At 39.1% G+C, this 15,337-nt stretch overlaps 1 protein-coding gene across 13 annotated transcripts in view; it reads left to right on the top strand.

The window, feature by feature from the left end:
* SUGCT (succinyl-CoA:glutarate-CoA transferase) overlaps positions 1-15,337 on the top strand; it is an 875,539-nt gene that overhangs the window by 406,640 nt on the left and 453,562 nt on the right. For 2 of the 13 annotated variants that reach the window (XM_059885359.1, XM_059885358.1), the window contains exon 13: positions 11,176-11,268. In XM_059885359.1, coding sequence (XP_059741342.1) covers positions 11,176-11,223 — 48 coding nt within the window. In that variant the 3' untranslated portion in view covers positions 11,224-11,268. 13 annotated transcript variants of the gene reach the window in all.

The following is a 15,337-nucleotide window of genomic DNA, read 5'->3' as shown; positions in this document are numbered from 1 at the left end:
TTTTCCATTATATGTTTGCAAAGTTAATAAAGTAATTGATATTGCAAAGACTTTGCCAAAAGGCAGGGCATTTCTAGGCCTTTCCATTAAACCATGATGTCCAAAAGAGCTTGCCTAATGTATTATTTATTGAGCACCAATGGAATATTCAATATAGTATAAGAACAAAATTAAGCCAGTGTATTCATGGTTTGAATAAAAGCATCTAAATATTGTTTCCTATCATAATAGAATCTTAGATTTATAGAACAGAAAAGGACCCTGGAGGATTTCTGGTCTAAACAAATCATTTTATACATGAAGAGTCAGAGGCTTAGAGAAGGGAAGTGATTGACTTACTCTAGGGCCAGCTAGAATTAGAACTCAGTCCTATTGGTTCTCTGAACACCAGAAGCTTCCCTTTTCCATTGGCTTCATTCCCAGCCATCTTTCATCCTCTCATCATTTTTGCCCACTTTCTACAGCATCTTTTCAGCTGAATTCTTAGCCTCTGGACTTTCCCAACTCTAGTCCATCTTGCACACAACTGTAAGATTAACTTCTTTAAAGATATTTTAGGAGTAAGGATTCCTTCTCTGCTTTATTCAGGATTCTCCAGAAAAATAGAAACGGTAGGAGATAGGTAAATAGATATAAATAAACACATCAATAAAATAAGAAATTGGTTCACATGATTATGGAGGCTGAGACATCCCAAGAGCTGCAGTTGGCCAGCTGGAGATCAAGGAAAGCCAATCATGTAGTTCCAGCCTGAGTCTGAAGGACTGAGAATCAGGAGAGACAACAGTTTAAGTCTAATCTGAGGGCAAGAGAAGACCAGTGTCTCAGCTCAGACTGTCAGGCAGAAGAACTTCCCACCTACTTATCCTTTTTGTTTTATTCAGGTCTCAGCTGATTGGATGAGGCTCACCTACATTTTGGAGAGCAATCTGTTTTATTCACTCTTTGGATTCAAATGTTAGTATCATCCAAAAACCTCCTCACAGGCATGTTCAGATTAATGTTTGAACAAATATTTGAGCACTACGTGGTCCAGTCACATCAATACATAAAGTAAACTAAAATACCTTCCTTAAGAAGTTAAAAAGTTATATCTTCTTCTTTTTTTTTCTTTTTAGTAGAGCACTTTATTCATTTCAAAACTCTTTCATGGGCTTAATCTTACTAGATCTTCTCTTGGACACAGAAAGAGGAGGGAATGCTTACTTTGAATGCCAGATTGCTCCAAGGTACTAGGAAACCCCATTACTGTTTGTTTTTCTTATTATAAAAGAAATACATGTTTACCATAAACATGCAGATAATAAAGATAAATAAAAGGAGGAAATAAATATTTTCCTTAGCTCAGGGATCAGAGGAAACCTCTTTTATAGCTTTTTAGGCTTTGATGTATATAATTAATTTTACAAAATATTATACATAATGCTCCTTCTGATATATTATCATTTTCCATTCACATATATGGCTTCCCTGGTGGCTCAGATGGTAAAAGCATCTGCCTACAATGCGGGAGACCCGGGTTCGATCCCTGGGTGGGGAAGATCCCTGGAGAAGGAAATGGCAACCCACTCCAGTATTCTTGCCTGGAATACTGAAAAGGATTATTTAAAATCCTTTCATAATACAGTTGGCTCTTGAATAACAGGTTTGAACTACACAAGTCAACGTGTGTAAAGTTTTTTTTAATAAATATGTACTGTGGTACTACACAATCCATAGCTGGTTGAACCTGTGGATGTGGAGCCCCAAGTATGGAGGGCCGATTATAATGTTGTTATATGTGGAGTTCCCACTATGGGTGGGTAGCAGCCCAACGCTGAGTTGCTTAAGAGTTTATTCTATATGTTTTATGGATGTCTGATAATTTGTTAGCTAATTCAGTCCTGGATGTCAAGATTATTTCCATTTTATGCTGAGATAAAACTTTGAACATGCAGCTTTGCAAACGTGGGTAGTAATTCTTTTAGGAAAAATAACTCTTACAGGTGAATTTTTATTTTCTTTATCACATTAACTCTAAACTATTTTGCCTTATTTTCATCTTCTGATCCTAGTTATGATTTCTGCACCTTTCTAAAACAAATATAATTTAATGATCTCAGTTTTGTGTTGTATTGAATTCTTTTCTTTTTCACATATGTGAATTTTAATTCTCCGAGTTAGCTGTCAGCAACTTGAGGGGAAGGATTACATTTTATATTTTTGTGTAAATCAGTTCAGTTCAGTTCAGTTCAGCTGCTCAGTCATGTCTGACTCTTTGCGACCCCGTGAATCGCAGCATGCCAGGCCTCCCTGTCCATCACCAACAATTTCACTCAGATGACCATTGTATCTACTATTGCGGGAAGGAATCCCTCAGAAGAAATGGAGTAGCCATCATGGTCAATAAAAGAGTACTAAATGCAGTACTTGGATGGAATCTCAAAAACGACAGAATGATCTCTGTTCGTTTCCAAGGCAAACCATTCAATATCACAGGAATCCAAGTCTATGCCCCAACCAGTAATGCTGAAGAAGCTGAAGTTGGATGGTTCTATGAAGACCTACAAAACCTTTTAGAACTAACACCCAAAAAAGATGTCCTTTTCATTATAGGGGACTGGAATGCAAAAGTAGGAAGTCAAGAAACACCTGGAGTAACAGGCAAATTTGGCCTTGGAGTACAGAATGAAGCAGGGCAAAGGCTAATAGAGTTTTGCCAAGAGAATGCACTGGTCATAGAAAACACCCTCTTCCAACAACACAAGGGAAGACTCTACACATGGACATCACCAGATGGTCAACACCGAAATCAGATTGATACATTCTTTGCAGCCAAAGATGGAGAAGCTCTATACAGTCAGCAAAAACAAGACCAGGAGCTGACTGTGGCTCAGATCACAAACTCCTTATTGCTAAATTCAGACTTAAATTGAAGAAAGTAAGGAAAACCACTAGACCATTCAGGTATGACCTAAATCAAATCCCTTATGATTATACAGTGGAAGTGAGAAATAGATTTAAGGGCCTAGATCTGATAGAGTGCCTGATGAACTATGGACTGAGGTTTGTGTATATATGTATAAGCAAATATATAGTAGTTGATTTGAGTTGTTAGTAAATTTATTGTGGGTTGTTGAGTACTTTCAGTTCAATAGTCTAAAACCTAAAGAAATTATCTTGTATAGTTTCTATTAGCTTTGAAAATTTGATGATCACCAGTTTAAATAGTAGATACTCAATCTTTCTATCAGTTGACACATGTTTTTGAACACTTCCTTTGTGTAGATTATTGCAATGGTTATGTTGGAAAGTGGCATGAAACATAAGAGACACTATTTCTGTCATGTAAACATATAGCTACAATCCAGATCATATATGATAGATATAAAATTTGGGAGGCACTCTTTTGTTTGGCCTGGTATGACATTCTGTGAGGAAATTGTTCCTTTTAATTAATGACATAAATTCTGCCCTTTGTAAATATGATATTCCCTGTCTCTCTATTGTTTGGGCTTTTACTTGATACTGGCCTGTTCTAGACTTTCTGCAGGCTTGATTAATTAATTGTGGAAAGAAAACATTGCATTCTAAAACTGTAATTCTTTTTTTGCAACAACTAAGGATGCAGCCTAATAAGACTTGGAATGATTGCTAAATTTAAATTGAGTATGAAAGTAGAGCAAACATTAAAGAAATGTAAGCATCTGGTTGAAACTAATTTAGGAGAAAAATGTAAAGGTTATCATCAGTGTATTTCTGCCTAAAGAGTTTATAATCCAGTTGGAAATTTAGACACACACAACTTTCTAGTAAGTCAGTTTCCTATGGTGATGTAATTAAATATTAACATAATGTGATTCAAAGATATCAGTTCAGTTCAGTCACTCAGTCATGTTCGACTCTTTGCAGTCTCATGGACAGCAGGATGCCAGGCTTCCTTATCCATCACCAACTCCCGGAGCTTGCTCAAACTCATGTCCATCGAGTCGGTGATGCCATCTAACCATTTCATTCTCTGTCAGAGAATTCAAAGATATAGGCAAGAACAATTATTGTGACTAAGAAAACTGAGTAAAAGACATTTAAGCAGGCCCTTGAAAGGTAGGGTTTTGGTGTGTGAGCTGTCTCAGTTCAGTTCGGTTCAGTTTCTCAGTCATGTCCGACTCTTTGGACCCCATAAATTGCAGCACACCAGGCCTCTCTGTCCATCACCAACTCCCAGAGTCCATCCAAACCCATGTCCATCGAGTCAGTGATGCCATCCAACCATCTTATCCTCTGTCATCCCCTTCTCCTCCTGCCCTCAATCTTTCCCAGCATCAGGGTCTTTTCCACTGAGTCAGCTCTTAGCATCAGGTGGCCAAAGTATTGGAGTTTCAGCTTCAACATCAGTCCTACCAATGAACACGCAGGACTGATCTCCTTTAGGATGGACTTGTTGGATCTCCTTGCAGTCCAAGGGACTCTCAAGAGTCTTCTCCAACACCATAGTTCAAAAGCATCAATTCTTTGACACTCAGCTTTCTTTATAGTCCAACTCTCATATCCATACATGACCACTGGAGAAACCATAGCCTTGACTAGACGAACCTTTGTTGACAAAGTAATGTCTCTGCTTTTTAATATGCTGTCTAGGTTGGTCATAACTTCCCTTCCAAGGAGTAAGCGTCTTTTTAATTTCATGGCTGCAATCACCATCTGCAGTGATTTTGGAGCCCAGGAAAATAAAGTCAGGCCACTGTTTCCCATCCCAAGAAGTGATGGGATTGGAAGCCGTGATCTTAGTTTTCTGAATGTTGAGCTTTAAGCCAACTTTTTCACTCTCCTCTTTCACTTTCATCAAGAGGCTCTTTAGTTCTTCTCCACTTTCTGCCATAAGGGTCGTGTCATCTGCATGATATTTCTCCCAGTAATCTTGATTCCAGCTTGTGCTTCATCCAGCCCAGCATTTCTCATGATGTATTCTGCAGCATTATAACTGTGGGGATAGGATGAAGGGGCAGTATGAATATCTGAAAATACCTATTTATTCCTGGAATGTTGAAAAGTCTACTTTGGTGTAAAAAGAAATGGATGAGGGAGGAAGAAAGTGGTAGAAGATAAAACTGAAAAAGTAGCTTGCAGTCTGATTTTGAGAAATGTTCTGTGCCATCCTGAATAGCTCAGAATTCATTCTATTGGGTATTGGCAGGGAGTGAGGAGAGGGTTTTAAGTAGAGGATGGCACAATTGGTTTTATCTCTTAGGATAATTACTCTGAATTTGTCACAGAAGATAGATTGCAAGAGCTAGACACTTGAGGTGAGAGAACAATTGAGAGTCTTTCCAAGCAATCGTTTAGGATGGCTACCCATAATCATAAGTTGAAAAGACAACCTACAGAATGGGAAAAATATTTGCCAACATATTTGGTAAGGGGAAATTCCCTTGGACAGAGAAGCCTGATGGTCTACAGTCCATAAAGTCACAAAGAGTCAGTCACAACTGAAGTGACTTAGCACGCACTATCCAAAATAAAGAACTCATGCAACTCAATAGCAAAAAATAATCTAATTAAATAGGACCTGAATAGACAGTTTTTCAGAGAATACATATGAATGGCCAACAGGTACACGAAAAGATGCTCAGAATCACTACTCATTAGGGAAATGCAGCTTAAAACCACAATGAGATATGAATTCACACCTGTTAGAATGGTCATCCTCAAAAACACAAGAGATAACAAATGCTGGTGTGAATGTGGAGAAAAAGGAACCCTTGTCCACTATTGGTAGGATTGTAAATTGGTACAGCCACTTTGAGAAACAGCATGGGGTTTCCTTAAAAAATTAAAAATAGAACTACCATACGATGTGGCAGTTCCACTTATGGGAATATATACATAGGAAGCAAAAATACAAACTTAAGTGTATATATGCACCCCCATGTTCATAGAAGCATTATTTACAATAGCCAAAGCATGGAGACAACGTAAGTGTCCACTGATGGTTAAATGGATAAAGGAGTTCAGATTATCTGTCTCTCCATCTATACTCAGCCATAGAAATAAAGAACTCCTACCATTTGTGACATGGATGGATCTTGAAGGCATTATGATAAATGAAGTAAGTCAAACAGAGATAAATACTATATGATCTTATTTATATGTGGAACCTAGAAAAAAACAGTGACACCAAACTCACTTAAAAACAGATCAGATTTGCAGTTACCAGAGGCAAAGCAAGAGGGAGGGAGCATTGGTTAAAGGTACAAACTTAACAGTTATAAGATAAATAAGTACTAGAGATGTAATGTACAACTTGATGACTATAGTTAGCATTTCTTAATGATATATAAGAAAGTTGTGAAGAGAGTATATCCTAAAAGTTCTTGTCACAAGGAAGAATTTTTTCTTCTTACTGTACCTATATGAGATGGTGGATGTTTACTAAATCTATTGTGGCAATCGTTTCACAATAGATGTAAATCATGTAAATAGATGTAAATATAAACCATGTTGTATATCTTAATTATGCAGTAATATATGTCTATTATTTCTCAGTAAAACTGGAAAAAATTTGTATTTATAACAGTAGCTCTATTGTCTGATGAAGAGACACTTTAATTGAATTTAAACTGTCCTGGATTGTGTCTGTGACTTTGGGTCATCCAGTACTTTTATGGAATATCAGTGTCTTACATCTTCTCTCCTGATGTTGGTTGCATCTCTTTCTATAAGATGGGAGGATTTGTACTGTAGGTATATCTGTTCTGTGCTTAGTCACTCAGTCATGTCTGACTCATGCAACCCTGTAGCCTGCCAGTCTCCTCTGTCCATGGGGATTCTCCAGGCAAGAATGCTGGAGTCGGTTGCCATACCCTGTGCCAGGGGATCTAGTTATAGCTAGTGATACTAAGTTTTCCTGATCTGTAACAGCCTGGATTTCATCTTCTGTTCAATCACTAGTCTTTTATGAGGTTGCATTTGCTTTGGGGAACAAACTGCTCCATTCCACGCTATGGAAGGAGGAGGAGGCAGATCCAGTCAAGAACTATTTCTTCCTGCCTGAGTGGAGGATGGCTATTGTTGCCCTCACAGTGAGGCATTTGTTATAACAATATCCCGAGACTTACAACCAATAAAGATTCATCCGAGAACCACGTAACCTTTCCCTCTGGAGAAAACATTAAATTTGCGAAAGTGACTATTTGAACATTAAAAAAAAATACATATATACTAACATACTTCTCTTTGGTCCCCAGTTTCATTTCACTCAGCAAGTTCTCTCTGTTAAAGAACTACTGCCACCAGAGTTACAGCTCTTTTCCCTTTTCCTGTTACCCTCATGGGCTCTTCTGCTATCCTGTCAAATGGCTAGACATTTTGCCAGGTTCCCATACATTTCACCTTTTTTCCTCAGGACCTATTTACTATGTGACTAGAGTTCTCCTGATCTGCCTAGGATGTCTCACTGAAGCATTTCCCTGCCTCCGGCTTTCTCTTTTACTCATTTGGCCTGTTTCCTTTTATTGCCTCTCGTGCACTTTTTTCCTTCCATGGCAGCCTGCTCTATTCTTTCAGGCTGCAGCGTCCTTGTCTTTGCAGTGACTAGTTCCCTGAAGGCCCTCACTCTGCTGTCTCGGGCCCTCTGCCTTCAAGTGGGCATGCTCTCTGGTTGATATGCACTCCTGGGACCCCTCCTGATTATCTGCTTGGGCCACTTTTGTTTTTATAGGTTACATCTTTCTTGCTCTCCCATTCCCCACAGTTTCTGCTGAATTTCCTATTTATTTTTTCTCTAAATATCCCTTCTCTTGGGAGGGAAAGAATTGACTTCCAGGCTGAATGCTACCAGGAATCCTATCATCTCTATAAACATATGTAACCAATACTCACATATAACTTTAAAACATATTTAAGCTCTCTCTCACAAGGTTTGTAAATAGAAAAAATGGTTTAGTTAAATCACAAGGAAGGATACAATCTAATACAGACAGAAAGAGAAATAAATGTATGTTGTGCCAGGTCATAATAAATACTGACAATTCAGACTGATATATGTTCATTCATTCACTGAACATTCATGAATGGGATACTGTATGTGCTAGGTTCTGTGGATTTGAGGCAGTAGAAGACATACTTTCTATACACAAGAAATAACAGTCTAGGGATTTCCCTGGCAAAATAGTGGTGAAAATTCCATGCTTCCACTGCAGCAGGTGTGGGTTTGATACCTGGTCCAGGAGCTAAGATCCCATCCCATATGCCATGTGGCATGGCCCCCCCCCCCCAAAAAAAAAAAAAAATATATATATATATATAATAAAAGAGGTAATCATCTACTTGGAAGCACAAACATAAATACGGGTGATTACAATAGAACAGGATGAATGCCATAATATAGGCACATACAGATAATCTTGAGAACACACATAAGAGAGAGAATAATTATGAGCCAGCCCAGGAAGATGCTGCACTGTGGTGGTGCTCAGTTAGCCGGTCTGAGAATGATAGAAAGACTGCTATTTAGTAGGTCAGCGTCACCTCCTGGTCTGCCATCTGTGAGAGGCCACTTTCAGCTCAGATAAATACTTTATTGGAATCATTAAACTTGAGCTTCAGGCTCTTGGAGAGCTTTATCAAACTTTTAGAGTGAAGATTATCCAGAGGACAAAGGCATCTTTGAGGTGCTTGAGAATTGTTCTGGAGAGGTCATAGATTGGCTTTTCCCCATGTCTCAGCTACACTTTCCCTTCACAGCATGAGAGCAAAGTAGTAACATCTGTTTCTGTGTGACTATCCTGTGAGTCCATTGAAGGGGACAGGCCGTGGTTTAGTGGAGCATGTGACTTGTAAGGAATTTCATATGGAGAGAATTCTACTGTGTGGTTCTGAAATGAGGGAAGAGAGGAAGTTACTTTTATTACTGTGGCATATGAGGCCCCTCTGTCCTGAATTCCTCTTTCTTTTTCTAATTTGTAACCATTTCCTGACTGACATTCAGGTTGTATGCTTTCTCATAAGTTCCCTGATGCTTACATCGGTTCACAGCTAGGGCTGCGCTAGGCTAGCCTGGAGCCTGGTCCCCACACCTGGGCTTATACTAGATTGATCACATGGTGGGGCCTGGCGCTGTCCTGCCAGGGCAGATGGAACAGTTCAACCCTGTGTTCATCTGGCACAATTACCAGGCATTGAAGGGTTTGTCTGACTTGCTCCACTCATTTTCTTTGTCAGCATAACTGAGATCAAAGTCCAAGCAGGATTCATAAATGATAACCTAGAACTTTGCCCAAACACAGAGGCTACTATCTGGGTAATGTCTTCCATTATGCTTTTCCCATAGGCAGGGAAGGAAAAAGGCAAATTATGCTTAAGTACAGCCTTTATTATGCTGAACCATTCCCATCCCCCACCACCACATTGTCATATTAATCAATTAGTTCAGGGATTTGAGATTTCCTGACCTAATCACAGGACTTGGGAAAGACTGATTTCTGTTTATATGAAGCTGTGGCTGTGATTACAGACTTGGTACCTGCCTGAGCTCATGTCTGTCATTCTGTACATATTCAGGGTTTGAGATGGTTCTGGCTTTTCTGGGAGTAAGGATGAATGATCTCTGTGTTGGCAAGCAGAGATAATTTACTTCCAGAAAGCATTTTGTTCAAAATAATATTGACAAACAATGTTCAGAATGGCAACATAGTTTATGGAAGTAATTGGATGGGTAATAACTTTGGACTTGCATTCCAGACTTTAAAGAATACGTTGTGGTGTTCTGAGTTTACTTTGGTCATATTATACTCTCTTCAGAAATGAGTATTAGTGCCTTAAAGAAAGAAAGGGAAATATGAATTTGTCGGTATGGCCTCGAGTTAGGGAATAACTAGGAATTCACTACGGAGAAGGCAATGGCACCCCACTCCAGTACTCTTGCCTGGAAAATCCCATGGATGGAGGAGCTTGGTAGGCTGCAGTCCATTGGGTCGCTAGGAGTCGGACACAACTAAGCGACTTCACTTTCACTTTTCACTTTCATGCATTGGAGAAGGAAATGGCAACCCACTCCAGTGTTCTTGCCTGGAGAATCCCAGGGACGGGGGAGCCTTGTGGGCTGCTGTCTCTGGAGTCGCACAGAGTCGGATATGACTGAAGCGACTTAGCAGCAGCAGCAGCAGCAGCAGGAATTCACTAAGAGCAATGATTCTCTTAGAAAATAACATTCAGATAACACAAAAGATTTTTATTTAGTTAGAAAAATTTATATGATTGTTCTCTATATTGGTGTTTTCTTTTAGAGAAAAAGACCAGGAAAGTCAAAGTCGAATGTTACAGCCCTTGGTGAATGCCATTGTATATGCTTAATGTTTTCTTTATCAAGATAATTGTTTTATGATAATAAATGATAATCCCTCAATGGATTTTCAGAAATCACAGCTTGTCCGTGTGACTTCTCATTGTTTTCTGAAAATAGGTATCTATATATTTACCTTTGTATGTGTAGACATATAGCTATTTATATTTACACAGACTGCTATGCACCATTCATGGTGGTGGAGCGCTAAAGTGTAGATTCCTCCCCCACCCCCATTACCTTTATTCAGTTGCCGTGTTATCTGAGTGTGTGCACATCCATCTTCAGGGCTCTCAGCTATGCTGTTTCAAATGTTCTACTTTCTTTCTCAGAAAATGTTGATATGTTTTAGAAATACTGAATATGCCTCCAATCAGAGTAATTCCCATCCCAGGAAGGTGCTTGGAGTAGATAACTCTGGCTAGACCTTCCTGGTGGACTCTTGTTGAACTTGACACTTGACTTCTTTGGGTCTCACCTTCCTAACCTGTAAAATGGTGATAATAATGACTATCGTAAAGGGTCTTTTAGAAAGATTAAAATAAAAGAGATCATGTATAAAGGATGTAATGTTTTGAACTCTGGCTCTGGTGTCAAGCAGATGTGGGTTTGAATCCTGACTCTTCTATGTAAGAGCTGTGTGTGTATGTGTGTGTGTGTGTGTGTGTGTGTGTGTGTGTTCGGTCGCTCAGTTGTGTCTGACCCTTTGTAACCCCATGAACTGTAGCCTGCCAGGTTCCTCTGTCTATGAGATTTCCCAGGTAAGAATACTAGAGTTGGTTGCCATTTCCTCCTCCAGGGGATCTTCCTGACCCAGGGATCAAAACTGCATTTCCTGCATCTTCTTTTATTGGCAGGAGGACTCTTTACCACTGCGCCACCTGGGAAGCCCAAAAGCCGTGTAACCTTGGGCGATGCATTCAATTTTCTGTGCTTCAGCAATAAATTAGGTAAGGCGTGTAAAGAGCATAGAGCCTGGCACATAGTAAGTACTCAGTAAATACTCACTGTTATTATTAAAGGCTAAAACTATGCAGTTGTTAACTTTTTTATGATGAACCAACAAGAAGACCATGTCTAAGTCCGCTGCTGTGCTGTGCTTAGTCCTGTCTGGCTCTTTGTGACCCCATGGACTGTAGCCTGCAAGGCTCATCTGTTCATGGAGATTCTCCAGGCAAGAATACCAGAGTGGGTTGCCATGTTCTCCTCTAGGAGATCTTTCCAACCCAGGGATTGAACCCAGGTCTTCTGCACTGCAGGCAGATTCTTTACCATCTGAGCTACCAGGGAAATCCAAGAATTTTGGAATGGGTAGCCTATCCTTCTGCAGGGGATCTTCCTGACCCAGGAATTAAACCGGGTCAAGAACCAGGGTCTGCCACATTGCAAGCAGATTCTTTACCAGCTGAGCTACAAAGGAAGCCCATGGCTAACTCTGAGGGTGAATGATTTCTCTAAACTTACTCTAACAACAGATGTGAAGAGTCTGGTGGCATATCAAGTAGCATTTTCATTCATTTATAACATGCCAACTTTGTGAGGGAATGAGTGTATTCGTAGGTTTGAGCTAGAAGTGTGATTACATGTATTTATCTTAAAGACACCTGGAATCATTTAGCTTGTCCATGTTTCAGAACTCTTCTATGATAAATATGAGAGTTAATCAGCATTTGTAGGGTTACAACCTCTCTATTACTGTGTTTTGCTGTGTGGATGATTTTAATGACCATTGTTTTAAGAGTAAAACTGAATTTTCTATTTCAGATAAAAAAAATCAGACTTTTGTAGAAGAGATGTATCACATTTATTGATAACTGCAGTCTGCAGAAAACTGTGTCCTTTCCTTTGCCAAATGTTTTTCAGTTTCTCACATACTTTCCCACCTTCCCATAGTTCTGCTTCTGAGCCTCCTAAGGGATTTTCCTTCTTCCAGGATTTCTTTAATTCATTTTGCCTGCCTTCCAGATACACTTAACTAAAAGCTTAGTGTTTGTTCATTTCACTCTCAGGCCTAATGGTTCCTCATCTTGACCACCCCCCCCACCCAAATTATATTTCCATGACTTCTTTCTGTATGTCCTATCTCACTAGACTGTGCTCTTCTTTCATAAAGCATATATTTTTATATATTACATAATTATGGTCACTTCAAATGAATCACTTCCTCATGTCTATAGGAATGACCTGGTCTCCTAAATGATATTTGATAGATGACTTCAAATTTTGGTGGTGCTGCCTATACTCCTCCCTTTGGCATAAGCTATTAGCGTATCATTTTCTGAAGTAGAATGGATATTCATGAGCCCCTGGAGCTGGCCTAGTCCTAATATCCCACATACTTCATGGCCAAAAAACAAAGCATAAAACAGAAGCAATATTGTAACAAATCCAATAAAAAATTTTTAAAAAATGGTCCACATGAAAAAGATCATTAAATAAAAAGACCGATGGACTTCATCCCTTTCTGATAAAATATTTCTGGGGTAGGACCGGAGATTTTGCATTTCTAACATTGTTTTGAGAATGGATTATATTTGAAAGTACATGATATCTGAGCACTATCTGATTGTTAAAGTGCTCTGTACCTTCATATCTCTGTGTGGTTTTACATGTATTGTGATTGATCTTGTAGGATTTTCCCAAATCTTGTAATTCTTGTAATTCTCTTCTCAGATTCCCAGGTCAAATGCAACCTCTTCAGTGATCTTTTATGATTGCCTTAGGCAGGGCATGCCCATGGAACAGTTGTTTTACGGTCTGTTCTCTCCAATTTCTTAGCAATTTATTTTCCCTCTTATAGTATTACCACTGCCAATTCTATATAAAGGGTGCATGTCTTGGCTTTGCTACCAATATATAAACTCTTTGAAGGCCAAGGTTTTGTTGGTACCCTACCCAGATTCCCTTGGAATTCACTTTATTACTTCTGTGTATCCATCCTCCAGTACACTTTGATCCTACCAACGTGAACTTGTAACTTTCTTCAGAGGGCCAAACTTGAACTACTAGGGCCATTTCGCTCAGACATGTGGAGAGCTGGAATTGTCTGAAGTTTACATCCTCAGCAGAGTGACCTGCAGCTAAGTGACTGATGGAACAATATGACAGCCCAGCTCCCCTTCCTTGGGTGCTCCACAGCACTCACAAGATTGGGCTGAGGCAGGGGCCTCATTTGAAATCAAACCTGTGTTTGACTTCTTCCTCTTCCCTGTCCTGCTTTTCTTACTCCCTTAGTGGATTTCTCCTGAGAGCACTTTCTTAATAAATCACTTGGAAGGTGTTGTGTAAGTGCTTGTTGAATGAATGAGTGCTAGAAAAGATGTAGATTGTCATAGTTAGAAGCATGAACCCTGGAGCCAGACTGCCAGGTTTAAGTCAGAGTTCTACCACTTACTGGCTCTGAGAGCTTGGGCAAGTTATTTGGCCTCTTTGTACTTCAGTTTCTTTATCCATAAAGTGGAATTAAAATGGTACATCAGGTTGTTATGAGGATTAAATAAATGAATGTTTGTAAAGCACTTAGAGTGTTTCCTGGCTTAGAGTAAATGTTAATTAAGTGTTTGTAAAAGACAAATTACGGAGAAGGCAATGGCACCCCACTCCAGTACTCTTGCCTGGAAAATCCCATGGACCGAGGAGCCTGGTAGGCTGCAGTCCATGGGGTTACTAAGAGCCGGACACGACCGAGCGACTTCACTTTCACTTTTCACTTACCTGCATTGGAGAAGGAAATGGCAACCCACTTCAGTGTTCTTGCCTGGAGAATCCCAGGGACAGGGGAGCCTGATAGGCTGCCGTCTATGGGGTCACACAGAGTCGGACACGACTGAAGCAACTTAGCAGCAGCAGCAGCAAAAAAACAAATTAAATAAAGAATATTTTGAAAGAAAGTAAAGAAAACATAAATAAGTGGAAAGACATACTGTGTTCATTGACAGGAAGACAATATTGTTAAGATGACAATACTACCCAAAGTGATCTACAGATTCAATGTAATCCCTATCAAAATCCTATTGGCAATTTTTTTTTTTCCAGAAATAGAAAACCCATCCTAAAGTGACTTTGAATAGCCATACTAATCTTAAAAAGAACAAATTTGGAGAATTCACACTTCCCAATCTCAAAATTCACTACCAAACTATAGTAATCAAAACAGTGTGGTATTGGCACCAATGGAATAGAATAGAGAGCCAAGAAATAAACCCTCACATATGTGATCAGGTGACAAGTGTGCCAAGACCATTCAACAGAGAAAGGACAATCTTTTCAACAGAAGTTCTGGATATCCACATGCAAAAGCATTAAGTTGGGCCCTTACCTAATGCCTTATAAAATTAACTCAAAATGGATCAAAAAATTAATGTGTTATGACAGAATATAAAACTCTTAGAAGAAAACATAGGGGGAAACCTTCATGACTTTGAATTTGACAGCAATACCTTGGTTATGATACCAACAGCATAGGCAACAGAAGAAAAAATAGATAAAATGGATTTCATTGAAATGAAAAACTTATACATCAAAAAGTACTATCAAGTGACAGACAACCTGTAGAACTGGAGAATATATTTGAAAATCATATATCTGATAAAGGATTAATATCCCCAAATACATAAAGAACTCCTACAATTCAACCACAGAAAAACAACTCAATTAAAAAATGGATGAAGGACTTGAATACACATTTCTCTGAAGAAGATAATACAAATCATCAAAAAACAGATGAAAAAATACTCCACATTATTATGCATTAGAGAAAAGTAAATCAAACCTGTATATTGTCACCCTGCTTATTGAACTTATATGCAGAGTACATCATGAGAAACTCTGGGCTGGATGAAGCACAAGCTGGAATCAAGATTGCCGGGAGAAATATCAATAAACTTAGATATGCAGATGACACCACCCTTATGGCAGACAGTGAAGAGGAACTAAAGACCCTCTTGATGCAAGTGAAAGAGGAGAGTGAAAAAGTTGGCTTAAAGCTCAACATTCAGAAAACTAAGATCATGGCATCCG

This window comes from Bos taurus, chromosome 4 (genome assembly GCF_002263795.3).
Source record: "Bos taurus isolate L1 Dominette 01449 registration number 42190680 breed Hereford chromosome 4, ARS-UCD2.0, whole genome shotgun sequence".
In the NCBI taxonomy this organism is placed as follows: Eukaryota; Metazoa; Chordata; class Mammalia; order Artiodactyla; family Bovidae; genus Bos; species Bos taurus.
Note: the sequence above shows the minus strand (reverse complement) of the source record. Positions and strands in the feature narration are given on the sequence as shown.